Below are 17,355 nucleotides of genomic sequence, written 5' to 3'. Positions count from 1 at the left end.
GCTCATATCCTAACCAATCAGAACCTTGCAGCAGTTTCACCTGGCTCCCCCCCTCCACTTCCTAAATAAACAAACAAACCATCCGGTGCTCATCCAGCCCCGTCCCCTCCCAACACCTCTATTCCCCCTCCCGCCAACTGAGTGTGGGCTGCTGCGGCATCCCATCTTGCCCAAGTGGCTGGCCGTTCTGTCCTCCACCTCTCACGTCTACCCTCCATCCCATCCTTCTGGTACTCCGGACTGGGCTTGGTGTGGTTAGAGAGCTCCGCCTCCTCCCGTCGGTTCTGCCTTGAACCAAAGGCCCTTAGATTCACCTGAAGGGTGTCTGCCGATTTGAAGATGGCCCTGCTTCCCTGGCTCCCGGTTCCCATCCCACGCACACCTCTACTGGTGGCCGCTTGCGCCCCTCCAGTGCTGGGGTGCGGGCTGCCTCTGGTGCGAGCAGCCGCGTGAGGCGACGGTCACGTGTTGTTTTGCCCACTGCTGTGAGCCCGGTGAAGTGGGCGGGGACGCGGGCCTGGGCGGGAGGGGTCTGGGGCGGGCAGACAGGGGGAGAACTGCCTCTTCTCCCCCGAAGCCCTCCCTTCTCGAGCCCCCCCTCCCCTCCGCTCACCTTAAAACCACCGTGCATCACCATGGCGAGTTGCTCCTTCGCTGGCGACTAAGCGCTAAGGAGACTGAGAGCCGCAGCAGCAGCAGCCTCCGCAGCTCTAGCAGCAGTGGCGACCACCCCGCTTCTTTCCTCGGGAACCCCGACCGCACTCATTGGGACCGGGTCGTCCTGTCCGGGAGCCATGTGGCTCTCCCCAGCCACTGGCTCCCGGTCAGACTCCGAGTCCGACGAGGAGGACCTCCCCGTCGGGGATGAAGTCTGCAAACGCGGCTACCTGCGGAAGCAGAAGCATGGGCAGAGGCGTTACTTCGTGCTCAAACTCGAGACCGAAGACGCTCCGGCTCGGCTCGAATACTACCAAAATGCCAGGAAGTTCCGGCTCAGTGTCCGTGCCGCGGCGGCTGCCGCAGCCGCGGCCGCCTCCGGTGCTGCGGTCCCCGCGCTCATCCCACCGCGGCGCGTGATCATCCTGTACCAATGCTTCTCCGTGAGCCAGCGCGCCGATGCCAGGTACCGACACCTCATTGCCCTCTTTACCCAGGACGAGTACTTCGCGATGGTGGCCGAGAATGAGTCGGAACAAGAAAGCTGGTACTTGCTCCTCAGCCGCCTCATCCTCGAGAGCAAGCGCCGCCGCTGCGGCACGCTAGGCGCGCAGCCGGACGGGGAGCCGGCAGCCCTGGCGGCGGCAGCGGCGGCGGAGCCACCCTTCTACAAAGATGTGTGGCAGGTAGTAGTGAAACCCAGGGGGCTGGGGCACAGAAAAGAGCTGAGCGGCGTGTTCCGGCTGTGTCTTACCGACGAAGAGGTAGTGTTTGTAAGGCTCAATACCGAAGTGGCCAGCGTGGTCGTCCAGCTGCTGAGCATTCGTCGCTGTGGGCACTCAGAGCAGTACTTCTTCTTGGAAGTCGGCAGGTCCACTGTCATCGGTCCAGGGGAGCTGTGGATGCAGGTGGATGACTCCGTGGTGGCCCAAAACATGCATGAGTTGTTTCTGGAGAAGATGAGAGCCTTGTGCGCAGACGAATACAGAGCCCGCTGCCGCAGCTACAGCATCAGTGTTGGCGCCCACCTGTTAACCCTGCTGTCCACTAGGAGGCACCTGGGCTCGCTCCCGCTGGAGCCCGGCGGCTGGTTCAGAAGATCCCGCTTTGAGCAGTTTTGCCACCTCAGGGCTATCTGCCACAGGGAAGACATGCTATTCACCAGACGCTTCATCGCACCCAGAGAGCCTCCGCCTCCCTTCAAGCGAGGAAGGGGGCACCTGCCCAGAGCCCGCAGGTCCAGGAGAGCCGTGTCAGTACCTCCCAGCTTTCCCCGACGCTCAGCACCTAGCCCAGGACGTATCCGACAGCCTGAAGATGCTCGCAACCACCGAGCTTGTCAAGCCTCGGGTTCCAGCTCTGGCAACTCTGAAGAAAAAGACAAGGAAGGTGAGGAAGGAAACGGAGGTGCCTGCATGCCTATGAACAACTGGGGCTCAGGAAATGGCCGGGGCTCCGGAGGTGGACAGGGCTCAAGTGGCCAAGGCTCCAGTAGCCAGAGCTCAGGTGGGAGACAGGGATCTGGAGGTGGCCAGGGCTCAGGAGGCCAGGGTGCTGGAGGAAACCAGCGTTCAGGAAATGGCCAGGGCACAGCAGGTGGCCATGGCTCAGGTGGAGGTGGCCATGGTTCAGGTGGTGGCCAGGGACCCGGAGATGGTCATGGCTCAGGTGGTGGCAAGAACTCAGGAGGTAGCAAAGGCTCAGGAAGTGGGAAAAATTCTGACGATGGTGACCGTGGAAAATCTGTGAAGAAAAGATCCTACTTTGGTAAATTCACTCAAAGCAAGCAGCAGCAGCAGCAGCAGCAAACGCTGCCTCCACCCCCACCGCCGCCGCCAGCAGCTGGAGCAACTGGTGGCAAAGGGAAGTCTGGGGGGAGATTCCGACTTTATTTTTGCGCAGACAGAGGCACAAAAGAACGCAAAGAAGCCAAAGAGGTGAGAAATATGGAGACCTCACAAGGTACAACCCGGGGGTCTCACAGAGCCAGAGCTCTCTATGAAGATGAGGATGACCCATATGTGCCAATGAGGCCAGGGGTGGCTGCTCCTCTTGCATGTTCCAGCGATTACATGCCAATGGCTCCTCAAAATTCCTCTGCTCCAACCAAGCGTCACTCTAAGTCGCCCTTTGAAGACTCCAGAGGGTACATGATGATGTTTCCCAGAGTGAGCCCACCACCACCTGCTCCAAGTGCTCGGAAAGCGCCGGATACTCATAAAGAGGATGACTCAAAGGACAATGACAGTGACAGTGACTACATGTTTATGGCTCCTGGAGCAGGTGCGATTCCTAAAAATCCCCCCAATCCCCAGGGAGGCTCTTCCTCCAAAAGCTGGAGCTCTTACTTCTCTCTGCCAAGTCCTTTCCAGAGTTCGCCTTTGGGACAGAGTAACCATAGCGAGTATGTTCCCATGTTACCTGGAAAATTCCTGGGGAGCAGTCTAGACAAACACGCCTCCTTTAGCCAGGGCACCAAAGATGTAGCTTCAAAGCCTTCAACTGAGGGGTCATTCTCAAAACCTGAAGATAAGGGGTCGTCTGCAAGGCCTTCAGATGATGTGCCCCCAATGAACCAGGCTAAGGAACCTAACCGACTTTCTTTTATTGCAAAAGGAAATAAAATAAAGCCCAGACCACTAAACCCCACACAGGAGCAGAGAGAAGCTGACAGCTCCAATGACTATATCAACATTGACTTTGTTAAGAGAGAGCACCTTGTGCTAGCTCCCTCTGCTCAAGGACTGCCAGAATTCTGGGGTGTAATTACTAATGCCAGACCCAGCGCTTTTTCTCGCTACGTGAAGGTTGAATTCGGGGCGCCCTTTCCAAATCCAACAGTCCGCCTCTCAGAGCTTTTAAGAGTTATACCAGGTGCCAATCCCATCCCTCTGGCCGGTGCTAGGTGGCCCTTTCGTCCTTTCCCAGGCAATGCTGTAGGTAGCATCCTGGAAGGGGGTGAATACATTGAAGTGATTTTCAATCCAGCTCTGACACCAGCCGTGCCTTTTGCTGACAGTGCCATTTGCTATGACACTCAGACAGGTCAAATTTATGTAGTCGACCCATTTTCTGAGTGCTGTATGGACGCTTCTGTCTCTCCCAGTCGATACTCCGAACCACCACCTGTAGCTAGGCAGGAAGAAGTGCAAGAGAGAAGACGCCCACAAAGCGGCTCCCAAAGTTTATTTGCCAACACTCGAGCCGCTGTCTCGGCTTTCCCTACTGACAGCTTGGACAGAGACTTTCCCGCCGCTTCAGCCGTGATTGCTGCTCCAGCTGGAGCGCCCCTCTTGGCAGTGAGCCGGGCTTTAGCAGTGGCCTCTGCGCTCGCAGCGGCCCCCAGCACTGGCGCTGTCTTTGTCGGCTTCCCAGTTGCGGCTGGAGACTCCGCCTCCGCTCGCTGGTTCCAACCTGTTGCTAATGCTCCTGGTGCCCAGGCCGAAAGAGAGGTCCGGGACATTGCCGCAGGCTGGAATCCTGGAACCCTTAACCAAGCTGCCAACGGTGAGGACCTGGCGGCTGGCGCAGCCGCTCCCCCGCCGCCGCCTCGCCACCATCGGGTGCTGAGACCCCCAGAGAGAGCGGATTCTGAGGACAACTATGACGATGAGGATGACGACAACATTTACGTGAGAATGGACTTTGCCAGACGTGACTACAAGAAGTGACCACTCTCCGAAATGAGGTTGGTGAATTTATAATTAAAATTCCTAAAGTTAATGGAAATTGATTAATAAGTGAGTTGATGTGTTAGTTGGTATGCTGGTAGCGATCGTTCATTTCCTAGTGTTATTAGAGTAGAATTCGGTTTTAATTTTTCACATGATACCTATGTGGCCTTTGCAAAAACATTAGCTTTTATGTAACCCACTGATTTATCTGACAGAGCCAATTGTTAACTTCTTAGGAGCTGTTAAAAGAAAAAGACCCACTGCACGAGGGTGCTTTCAAACTTTCCCCTTCCCTAAAGTCCTCAGAGACTCAGTTCAGTGCACTCACTTTCCAGCCTACAACTAAAAGCGACGTTTCTACGTGTGCTCCGTCTAAGTGCAGCGATTCAAAGAGAACACAGAGTTCAGCACTCAACAAGCCAACTATTAACATATTTACTTTCTAAAAGGCAGTCGTGGTTTGGCTAAGTTTGCTGTGGTTTGCCTAAAAGGTTAACACTTGGCTGTCAGCTGAATGGAGAGAGGATGCCTAAAATCCCAGATGATTAAAAGATACTCTTTGCTCTGGAAAGTGTTTCTGTGCTGATCTGTTTTTGTTTTGACACAGGATTGAGAGAAACCATGTGTGTTCCTTTTCTGTCATAGGGAAAGGCAAGTTACTTTTGCTGTGCTTCGTTTTCTCCTTTTAGCTCCACTCCTCCACCTCTCTGAAGAGGGTGTGGTGGTATCTTCATTATGGATATGAGTATTGTTTCAAAGGTTTAAAAAGCATACAAAATGTTTAATTGGTTTGTCTTCTGGGAAACCGAGCAGAGCAAGATTAAAAGGCTGGAGGAAGACGGACTCCCTCCGCCCCGCCCTCCTGCCCAGCCTCCACCCAGGGCAGTTAACCCTGGAGCAGAGGGAGATTTTCAAGGCCTGATTTTCTGAAGGAAGAGAAGGGGTTGTAAGAACAAAGCTTAGTGAATCTGTGAACAAAATTGCCCAACTTGGTCTTGAGAGAAGTCTCAAGTAATGTTTGCAGATGATACCCTTGTAGTCTGCCCTGCCTTCTCTCTTTAAAAGAGCGTGCTGCTTTCCCTGTGAAGGTCTGGTCCCCAGCAGTTTTCATTCCAGTAGTCAGTTTGGTGAAGAGTTTTGCTTTGCTTGCTCTCTGGAATGCTTTTGTGATTGGATCTTCGCCCACTGTGCTTGATCAGGCAGAACAAGCTTGGATTGATCACAACAGTCACCTTACAAGCTCCCCATTTATTGCAGGTGTAGCCCCTACCTCCTCTTTCTCTACTTGCTATAGAAAACTTGCCATACAAAAATTCACATTTGCAGCACAGACACCACAAAAGAATGATCATTCAAACAATAAAAGGATCAAAAGTCCTTTTAATTGTGAGCTCCTCCCCAACGCAGACAGCCCCCCCCCCACACACAGAGGCATACACACACAGAGGGGGAGACACAGAGAATGCTAGTATCATAGGTGTATGTATTTAAAAGTCATAATTCCATTTCCAAGAACATAATAGGGTCTTATATGGAAACCTAACTTCCCAAGGTACTGTGTACAACTCTGATGTCAAATTCCACATCAAAAGAGTAGCTGTTTGTGATTCTGTGATTTTTTTGAAATGATGCCTATGCTTTCTAATATTCTGATCTTTGTGTACACACACACACACAGAGAGAGAGAGAGAGAGAGAGAGAGAGAAACACACAGAGAGAGACATAGAGAGAGAGAAACACACACACACACACACACACACACACACAAATAAAAACAGTGAAATCCTACTGTTCTTCAAATGACTGTTCTTCTTCTGACTTCTGAGGATTATTGAGATCCAATGGCCATCACTGATTAATAGCCTTGTAGCTATGTTGGAGATTTAGTATGCTCTGATTATTTTATTTATTGAAGAAATTCCTAACTTTATTGTAGGACAACACCATTGAGCTTATAACTTATAGACAGGCAGGAGCTTATTTTGAGATAAGTGAATGACTATGGAAGCATTTTGGAGCATGAAATCACTTTATAAATAAAATGTGGGGGTTTTATCAATGGTTTAATACAGAAGTGAAAATTCAAATATTTAAACTAATGATTTAGTTTTTCTGAAAACTACCTAATTTCTTGGTGCTAAAGAGATATTTGACATATAGTTTACTACAATATATCATATGGAAGGGCATGGGAGCAGGCATGGTATTGTAAGAACCTATTGCAGAAAATGACTTTAGTTAGCATTTTTAATGTGTATTGATTGATAAAGTGTTGTCTGGAAAGTGTTCAAATCATATGAATCTGATCATGTTTTTCTCTAAAGCTATAGATGAACCTCCAGTTATTTCTGTTGTGTCTTTATTTTCTTATCTAGCATTTGAAAACTGAATACATCATATTAAGAAACAGTGCTGTAAACAAGGCACAAAGGCATGATGTTAGGAGTCACAGAGCTCATTAAGTTAATTTCCACCTATGGAATGTGTTTAGAACTGGCATAGAGAAGTATTATGTGTGTATTATTATTAGGTAGTTAGGATCATTATCCTAGAAACCCCAAATTAAGTTAAAATTCTTTGTCACTTTTTGTGTCTTTACTTTCATTAAAAGTATCCCACATGATTATTCACAGTTGGGATCTTTCTACTGAGATCTGTTTATGATGTAAGTGAGATTATAATTCATTGAGACCACTTCTATCATAAAATATAAAAGTAATGAGTGTATAGCTTTACTTATCCATTGTGAAGCTTTGTGAATTTTCTAGTTGCTTGTTTAAACCAATTAGAAACACCCAGAATATAACTTGAGTATGTAGTTTTTGAGAAATGAAATGTTTTTAAAGCAATTCCTTGATGATCAAAGCTTCAGCTCTTGAACACATTAGCATTTAGAAGAGTGTCATTTCCCATATGATTTCATCTATTCCTAAACCGTTGCGTGCCTTTTTCCTTCTTTTAATGCTTTACCTGGTATAAAATTGATAGGTTGAAGTGATGTGGGATGCAAATTTCCCTGGTATTTTTATTTATGACATAGGAATGTGAGATGGGTAGCTGTAGATGATATGAAACAATTGGTCAGTCAAATTAGTTACATTATGATAGTACTAAGTGTCCAAAACCTAGTAATTAGCCTTTGACAATTTCGTTCCTATTATCATAACATAGGAAGCCCAAGCATTTTGCCATTGTCCTCCTGCCAAGTCTTGTTGCTATAAATTATAGGCACTGAAGGCAAATCATTTTGACTGTATTAGACTTATTTATTGTAAATAACTAGAATATAATCTCCAGATAGCAGACAATTTCCAGCTATAATTGACGGGTCACTTATTTTATGCAGTATTCATCATCCATCTCCAGCATATATAGATAGTTCTTTGGAGTAATGAGGTATTTGACCTAAACAATTAAGGAAGACCTCACCCAGTTATAGTTAGCTAAAGTTGTTGGCAATCATTATTCATTTGCATTTGTTCTATTTTAAGACTGATGCTCCCAGGATAAAAATGTCAGCTAGGAGCAAAACATCTCTTTGAAACCAGGGCCAGGACTTTAATTAAGCACACCAGTCTATTATACATTCATAAATACTCAGCCAGGCTCTAGCTTTCTTTCCCTGTCTCTAATCGCCAAACGTGAGCCAAAATTCTTCCAAGTCAGTGGCAGGCATTTATCTTGGGGTACAATCTAGGGATTAAAATAAAATCAACAACAACAACAGCAGCAACAACAGCAACAACAACAACAAACTTCATGTTGGAACAGATGTGGCTGGCCATTGCAAACAAAGTAAGGATTACTGTGTGATTTTAAATGGATTTCTGTTAAAATTTCAATGTGTTGATTGAGGGAATGCTTTCCAGTTACAGACTGATTACCTTATATTTTTCAAAGTACATTTGCATTCATATTTTACTGTTGGTAAGTACTGGAGGTGACGTCGGAGTTAGGACTTTTCCTGTGTTCATGAAGGTAAGTGGCAGAGCTGAGAATGTAACTCAGACCTCAGTCTAATGCTCCAGCCGGCACAACACACTGGCCTTTAAGCATGTTTTAATTTGTCATTTTTATATTAATGAAAGTTATATATGAACACTTTGAGAGTAAAAGTATAAATATACATTAACTTGATGGTCGCAAATTTTGTTGTAACTCACCCCAAGCATTCTAACTGGGTCATAAGTTAGGGCTTGGTGATCTTTCTTACAGTGAACTGTTTGCTGTGGCCCATTTTGAATAAAATATTCTGACCTCAAGTGGAAATTAATGTTTTAAATTTGACCTAGAGAAGAGTTAACGGTTCTTACCTCCCAAACACAAATTGTGTGTGTGTTTTGTGTGCGTGTGCATGCGTGTGTGTGTGTGTGTGTGTGTGTGTGTGTGTGTGTGTGTGTGTGGTGAGTATTTAGATCATACAGAAACATTGGAAAGGAAAGAATATGAATTGAGCTGAAGGGCTTGAGACCCCATATGAACAACAATGCCAACCAACCAGAGCTTCCAGGGACTAAGTCACTACCCAAAGACTATACATGGACTGACCCTGGGCTCCAACCTCATAGGTAGCAATGAATAGCCTAGTAAGGGCACCAGTGGAAGGGGAAGCCCTTGGTTCTGCCAAGGCTGAACCCCCAGTGAACGTGATTGTTGGGGGGAGGGCAGTAATGGGGGGAGGATGAGGAGGGGAACACCCATAGAGAAGGGGAGAGGGTAAGGGAATGTTGGCCTGGAAACAGGGAAAGGGAATAATAACATTTGAAATGTAAATAAGAAATACTCAATTTAATAAAGATGGAAAAAAAGAATGTGAATTGAGGGTGTAGTCAGTAAAGTCCAACTAATAGTCATTTCCTTAACTGAATTTAGATTTCTATGGCTTTGTTAATAGTGGCATTTGCCAGCTGTTTCAAGCCTTTTGATTTATTCTGTATAAATCTTATATTTTAATCTAAACGATCACAGTGAACCTAACAGGATAAATTAAGACAGTTAGGGAAAAAAGGTGCTGTAGACATGTATACCGGTGTGTGTGTGTGTGTGTGTGTGTGTGTGTGTGTGTGTGTGTGTGTGTGTGTGTGTTTGTGTGTGTGTGTGTGTGTGTACATGCACACATATGGAGGTGCTTTGGGCCATTAGAAGTCTTGAGAATCAGATTCTTTCTGTGGGGGGGACATTAAATTATTCTGTTTAAAGTGAAATTCATTTTCTTTAGCACCGTTTTAAAGGCTTTAAGACTATGTATAAATAAAAATCCCAGACCTTTTATTGGTAGTTTGGGGAAATACATTTTGTGAAATGCTAAATTAAAACTGGTAGTATATGTTATTAGAGTGGCTGTGAAGCTCTTAGACCATGGGATCATTTAATGAATGAAAAATGGAAATTTAAACAATTTTTAGAACAGTGAAGTAAATACATTACAATCCACTTGTTTCTTTGGGGGGGGTGCACAACTGTTGATAACATTGCCAATATTTTATCCTTGCTTTATTGACAGAAGATGTGGTCTCTGGGTACTATACATTGACTATTGGGCATACAGATGTGAAATCATATAGTCAACCTTTAAGATTTGGGGAAATCGTAGGAGCTTTCAATGTTAACAAATATGCTGATTTTGATTTGTGTTGATTTAAAGAGTATTTATTTTTTGTTTCAGACTGAATTAATTCCTTTTAGAATAGAAAATGGCTGCATAAGTATTTATTTATAGAAACGAGAAAGTGATTGCTGTTTTTTCCTGCACTCTAATATAATTTCTTTGTTATAAAAGGTACCGTTGCCTGTATCTATGACTTGTCCTGTTAAGATGCTTTTGATCTGACTTGTGTCCTTCATTTCAGAAAAATAAAATGACCTCATCTGGTTTCTTTCTAACAGAAAAGGTGGAAACTGTCTAGAAATCCTATAAGGCCTATGTAGAACACCTGGCCAAATGTCCCTAGCCCCAGCTTGCTTACACTCAGCTAAAGGCACCAGTGGTCCTTGTAGGGATTCCTGATGTACAGTTCTGAGGATGTATTGCCTGGTCCTTTGTCATTTGTTGGCACAGAGGTAGCCAGGCTGATTCTTCCATGCTTAGATTGACCACAATATGTATGGTCCTCTTCAGATCTTAAAGATTTACTGAATATCCCATTCCCAATAAATTGTGATCCCCCTAGCTAGATCTCAAAAGTTCTATTACTTGCCTAAATTTAATTACTGTTTTCTTACTTGAAATGTAGAAAGATTGTCAATCAAAGCAAACTCCATAGTGATCTTCAAAACCACTCCCACATTCGTCCACCATGCCTTTGAATGAGTGATTAGGGAATATGATTTTAACCTTTTGACTCTAGGAGACCATATTATTTCTATCATCCATCATGACTAGAAGACCTCTTTCCCTGGAGTTCCAAATTGAAATGTCCAGTGCATCTCCTAGAAATGGCTGGATAAAACAGTTTCTCTGTTGGTTCTGGAAATGAAGACGTTAAATAGAGTCCTATGTAGATCATTTTTCATAACAATGTTTCTATGAGGTAATTTATTCTGAGTTCCAACTAACAATGAACCTGGTAGTATATGTCTTTTGTAAATTGAAGACTCAACATATTAAAATTCTACTAACTTGCATTCTTCCTGTCAGCAGTATCTAGGCAGCAGAGTGGAAGAGCCCAAGCGTGTGTTAGGATGTAGTCGAGAAACCAACCTAGGATGGAAAATAAAGTGGCAGATCCCCAAGCAGTCCTATTTCCAAATAATGCGGACTGCACTGAACCAGCTTATGTGGCCAGAGCCTGATCATGAAGGACAGATGTCAGACAACTAGGCTGCCCTTTAATAACACAGAGCTTTACAGGTCACATCTGTTTTCATTCCAGATTCTTTTGACAAGTTCTCTTGGGAAATCACTGCCACAGTGGGGAAAAATATATTTTATCATTTGATCTAAGAAAGAGATACTATGAGTGGCTCTGTAAAGACCAGCAGCATTCCCTGCTATTTTTCCTACTGTAAGGGCAGTATTTCCTATTTATCAACTCATACAGGATCATCATCCTGTAGAGTCATCAAACATAGAATGGTGTGGGAACTGTTCCTACTGAAGAGATGAAACCTTCATTAAACCCAGTGACTGCTAAGCTAAGTAGCATGCTTGGATTTTTATATATATTTTTTAATATATCCATCATGGTAGCTCATTTCCCTTCATTCACTTTGGGTCTCATCATGTAATCACCAGTATATGCAAGAATAACAAACTGTCTAGTGAATAGTGTTTTCAATATGATTTTGAGGTGGAGGAAAATTAGAGGTGAAAAGATAACCGAGACAGTATGGTTGCCGGGTGGGGTGGAAAGAGAATGAGAGGACAATGCTACTACGTACTGTTGGAATTACACCTTTCTCTGGTCCACTGTTTCAGACAACAAACCCTAATAGAGGTGTCTATGATTCTTATAAAGAGGTTGGGAATACCCTGGAGGAGCTGCCTTCTTGATTCAACCTACAAATTCCCAGGGATACTAAAGTCCTGTGCACTTCATTACTATATTAAAGATTAATGTTTCAGGTCTAGAGCATCATAGAAATGAGCCAGTGAAATTGTCTTATTAGTTCTTATGAAGAAAATTCTACCCTGCCTGGGAAGAATCAGAGAGAAAATCTTTTGACCTCTCAACAGCCATTAACGTTTTCTCTCATGAACTAAAAAAGAAAAACAAAACAAAATAAAAAACCCCAAAGAAAACACTTTAAGAATGTAGTACTTATTAAAAGTGGAATTAACTAAATATTAAAAAGAGCTTTGACTATTTGGAAAATGATACTGACAATAAGGTAAGTATTTAAAAGCTGTCAGTATCAAATGCGAAAATAGAGCCAAACCAGGTAACTCCCCAAAGCATCACCATTCATTTTTCTGTTGGTGAGATGTTATTAAAATAAATAGGAACAGAACGCATGGTGTGACTGTCACGTCCTTACTATTCCTTTTGTAGACTTTTTCAGATTGAGGTTCAATCCTGAATTGCCTTCTTCCACTACTCAGCAAGCTTGTGAAGGACCTCTTTTGATGCTCTTTGAAATGTGTTCACGAATGTAAACTCATTTTAATATGGGCCTAAGAAAAACGGAATTATAAAGGCAAATCTGTAGCTCTGGTTCCCACAATGCATTGTAAAAAGAAGTTAAATTATTTGGGGATTATCCTTGTTTGGAAAGCATTGTTCCCATCTACCAACCTAGATGAACAGGAGTTGATAAACATATTTGTAAACTTGAAATTACATGGCCATTTGCTGGGTCTTAGTAGATCTTTCATTCTTCACTCAGTGTTGACGAAAGTGTTTTAGGAAGACATGGAAATATGAATAAAATTTTTGGAAGAGCTGTTGATATTCTTCTGTTAGCAAAGAAAAAGGACTCCAATAGCAATAAATGGTTCTAATCCCTAGCACTGCCTCTTGGGTAGCTTGGCAGCTTAATTTATACATTTCTGCAAAGTTGCATGAAATGAAGTGCATAGTATATGACAGTCAGAAACCCCCACTTGAAATAATTTCATTGTAGTTTATATATATATACATATATATATATTATTTGTAAAAATAAGCTGAATTTGTGAGCTACCTTTGTAGCATCCCATTTCTGTTAAAACACGTAGATAATACTTAAATAAAACTCCATAATACCTACCTAGCCCAATTTAGCCACAAGTAAATGAGTTGCTAAAATGCACATCCACTACCCTCTCTCCTAACAGCACGCAATACTTCACAAATTCTGTGTTCACATGAAGACATAATACTTTCTAAGTTTGTGGACCTCTCTTTAAGCCTTTGAATATGAAGGAAAGATCCCTATCCTGAACGTAACTAGCAACCACAATAAGTAGAGAGGAGTGGAGATCTGATGCTCAATCTCGTTATTTTCACTCAAAATATCCACTAAAAAGGTAGTTACTTCTAGTTAATTGAAGATCTTTTACTTGAAGCTTACTCTGGAGGAAGCTTTCCATGGGTTCTCTTAGCTTGTTTCAGGTGTCATGAAATATTGGGTACTTTGATGTAACCAGAACTTAAAGTAACATTGGTGTTCCACAGTTCACTTCCTGGGCCTTTTCTTTCTCTTCTTCATTCCAGCAATTTCTTCCACATACTTAATTCCCACTGCTCTACACACCATGTTCCACATTGTGTTCCCTCACATCAATCCACTGGGTTAAAAGTCATAACTTTTGGGTAGAGGAATGGAAATTTCAATCAAATATTTGCAATTATAACGAGTTTTTCTAGAAGAAATTCCATGATTGGGTGAGAGGACAAAATCTGTTGACTCGTGTCACCTTACGTAAAGGTGGATTTCCGTAGCATATAGGAGAAAGGAGAGCATTCTCTCTCTGAGGCCTCTATCACGAACCCAGTGGGATGAAGTAGAACAGTGCTCACACATTCCAAGCAACTGCAGTGGCAAGGTAGCATCCTAGGTACAGGAGTAACTCTCTTAGTGTATCCTAGTAAGTGTGCAGTTTGTGTTTTCTGTGCACAGGCAGTCCACAGGGTCAAATAACCATGCCTATGCCAAGGCAGCATCCTTAGTGGGTCTCCCAGCCACCTCTTCAGGTTTTGTTTCCTTCTGTATTTGAACAAGGAGTGGGTGACAGCTTTTTGTACTAATTTTAAAAATAACTTTTGTTTTGTTGCCCCTTTTTTTTAGAGTGACTACACTGCCACCAAAACCAAACATATTTTAGAAGAAAAGTGACACAGAACTCCATCTTCGTCTACTCCAGATCTGCCTAAAAGAAAGAAAATTCTGAGGCTTCTGAATAGAAGCCAGCCTCGATTTCTACCAGTCAACAAGCAGACTGTGGTATCTGAATGATCCTGCTCAGAGTTCATTCTCAGTACTGCCTCCTGGATCCATCGATTGACTTAAATATGTGCACACTGTACATTGGCTTTGCTTCCTAGGTTCCCTGAGGTGTCTCTTTGAAAGGAATAAGATGCTAGAAGTTAGTATCCCATAGTGCTTTCCTTTTCCCCTCTAAAAATGTGTAAATATAGCCAGCATCAATTTTAAGGGCATATAATACTTGGATGAATTTTCAATGAGAACATCTTTAGACAATGGCAGGTAAAGAGACATACATGTGAATGAGAAGGTAGGTATGATCTGGAATCTTTTTTCTGACTTGTACATACTTAAAACATTTCTTGACCAAGGAATTAATGTGAACTGAACTTCTATCTTGACGAGACATTTTCACTACTTTAAAGACATGACTAAAGGGCAAATTATCTCAGATTTTGCTCATTAACAAGACTACAACTTTCTAAGGACACTAACCATCAACTAAAGTGATATCTTGACAGCATAGTTCTAGCATTTTAAAGGCAGAGCCAAGAAGCAGGTTATCTACTTCTTTATGTAGAACCTGGTGATGTTCTGCTATTGAATTGAACATTTCCAAACCTATTGTTTTGATTTTATTTTGAAATCTACATTTATCCCTGTAAAGAGGCAAATGTCCATTCCATAAGACCCTTTCTGCCTCTCTGGGGCTCCTCCCTCCAACTCTTTAAACTGCCTTCCCCTCCTTCTGGCTTATCCCCCAGTAACCATTCCTCCCCCCCCCCCCGCCCATGTCCAGGATGCCTATAAAGACATCAGTTTCCCATATTCAGAAATTAGTGTATACCTATCAGTTAATCAAGTAATCAACTGATACCTAAAACTCAAGCCAAAAGGAACCTCTTATAAGGCCTTGTTTCCTTCCGGAAAATGGAGCCAATATAAGATGTACAAAATTTAAAAGAAAAAATTCAGAGCAAGCTCCTCCTCCCCCCCCCCCCGCAATTTTTGCTTGCCTCTGATGGAAACTGAATTAAGATTTTAGGAACCTGGACCTTTGAGAACGTGGTAACAGCAGGTGGTGACCACACAGGATAGGCACAAAGGTCTTGAAGCTTGCTTAGAGCTTTGTTATGCGGTGGCGCACAGCTCTTGGCTGTCCTTCTATCGCTGGCAAACCTCATCATCTCACAGATGGGTGTGAGTGCTTGAGCAAGTGTCTGCAAAAGTGTGTGAGTGCTAGTGTGTGTGTGCACACGTTTGTGTGTATGTACACCTTTGTGTACCTGTGAACATGTGATTATAGACGTACCTATTGTGTGTAACTCTGTTTAAAAAAAATAATTGCTTCGCATTTAACGTGCAACTTTGAAGTAGTGTGAAACTTACCTGAAGTTCTTTGCCACTCGGTTCCTACATCTTTGAACGTGTGCTTCTATCTTTGAGCAGGCTTCTAGTACATGTGGCTGAACTACCTTTCCAAAGAACCGAGTTGATTTCTATTGTTCCTCCCTGCCTACTAAGCAAAGGGATAGGGGTGTGTGTGTGTGCTCCTTTTCCCCCCACGTGAATTGTGCTGAGGAGAGGATGTGGCTTCAATGCCAGTCACTGAACCAGTTTCTGGTCATTGCTAGGGCATTGTTTGCTTTCATCAGTCCCTCCAGCCTCCTCTCTTGTTCCTACCTAATTCAGTGATGCAGTGTGGACTTTGTTCTTCGTAACAGTGTACTCCTTAGGCAGCCTTTCTTCAGGCCTTCTGTTACCATTTTCTAGTCAAGTAAGTTGTTGTAATCGTTCAGAATTGTAGCAAGAAAAAGATTTGAGGGAAACTGCCGTATAACTTTATTCATGAATTCGGTTTGGGGGCTGCCGATAGACAGGGTACAGAAGGTAGAGCACAGGGATAGCACACTTGCTGAATAAATGAATGGAAACCTCATACACAACCGTACACACAATTAGTCACAGGTACAAAGAGTCACAGGTACTGCATAACAAATCTGCAATCTTCTGAACACAACTCCTTAGTTTACAGATATAATGAATTTATTCAGTATTGTGCTGGAAGAATCTATGGAATATGTGGATCGACATATCACTTACCTTCCAGTGGTCAGAGAAAAAGAATGATGGAACGATTTGTGTGTGTGTGAGCACTACATTAGCTTGGTGTCATACATAGTTACTTGGTGAGTAAAAACTAGAGCTTGACAGTTCCAACAGTTCATTACATTTGCTATTTCCGCTTCACAGACCTGCTTTGAGTTGCTCTGTGTTTGTCTTCCTTTGTAAATACTCTGAAACCTTCTTGTTTGTAAGCATCTATCTGGTTTGCAGTTTTGGGAGACGACCGTGCAACTCTGTATAGTGTTTATATATATATCTGACTTGCTTTTCCTTAGAGCTACTTGCAATAAATGTGTTCATGTAAGTTATTTGCGTGAAGTTTCCTTTTTTCCTTACACAGGCGTCTCACCCTCATTACAAGTATATTCCCCTGCTCTTGTACAATTGGCTGTCAGCCATTTCCCAGAATGGAACAGTTGGGGTAATTAAAACATGCCAGTCACGTTGGCTACAAACATGAAGCTTTTTAATAAAATCAACCCACTCTCAAGTCTACAAATGTAAAGGTGATACTAGCTTATAACAGTCTACAAAATGACTGCCAAGAGTTTACCTGTAGATCTGAACAATGGTGACTTCTATAGATCACCTACCTAGGAGGGTGAAGTGATGTTTTTAATTCAGCTTTATCTCCTTCGCTTACCACTTAACACTATCCTTCGAAGGATGCCCCTTTCATTGCCTTATTGTTAACCATGGAAAAATAAGATATTAGTATATGAAAAATATACCAATGGACAGCATTTTCACACCGATGGACTATAAAAGGAAGAATAGGTTGGGTATCACAAATTCATTTATAAATTATGTCAGCCTTATTGCAATACACATACTTTCAGAAACAATTAAAAAATTATTACCCATTTACCTATTTAGTCTTTTCCAAGCTACCTTTGCCACATAGAATAATGAGAGCAGATCTGGGACCAGTGGGGACTCACAGGTCAAATGGGTCACAGGGTAAATAGGCAGGTCTCAAGTCCATGGGCAGACCATTAAGTTGATTGTACAGCTTGTGCTCTCTGAGTACATCTCAGATGATATATACATA

At 43.3% G+C, this 17,355-nt stretch overlaps 1 protein-coding gene across 1 annotated transcript; it reads left to right on the top strand.

Moving 5' to 3' along the window:
* Window positions 1-616: 616 nt before the first annotated feature.
* Window positions 617-16,608, top strand: Irs4 (insulin receptor substrate 4). The gene is given in 2 exon segments (NM_001402280.2): window positions 617-4,345; window positions 14,040-16,608. A coding segment is annotated over 1 exon segment (3,534 nt). The 5' UTR covers window positions 617-794; the 3' UTR covers window positions 4,329-4,345; window positions 14,040-16,608.
* Window positions 16,609-17,355: the final 747 nt, after the last annotated feature.

This window comes from Rattus norvegicus, chromosome X, assembly GCF_021556685.1.
Source record: "Rattus norvegicus strain SHRSP/BbbUtx chromosome X, alternate assembly SHRSP_T2T, whole genome shotgun sequence".
NCBI classification, from domain to species: Eukaryota; Metazoa; Chordata; class Mammalia; order Rodentia; family Muridae; genus Rattus; species Rattus norvegicus.
This window is presented reverse-complemented; position numbering and strand designations above follow the sequence as displayed.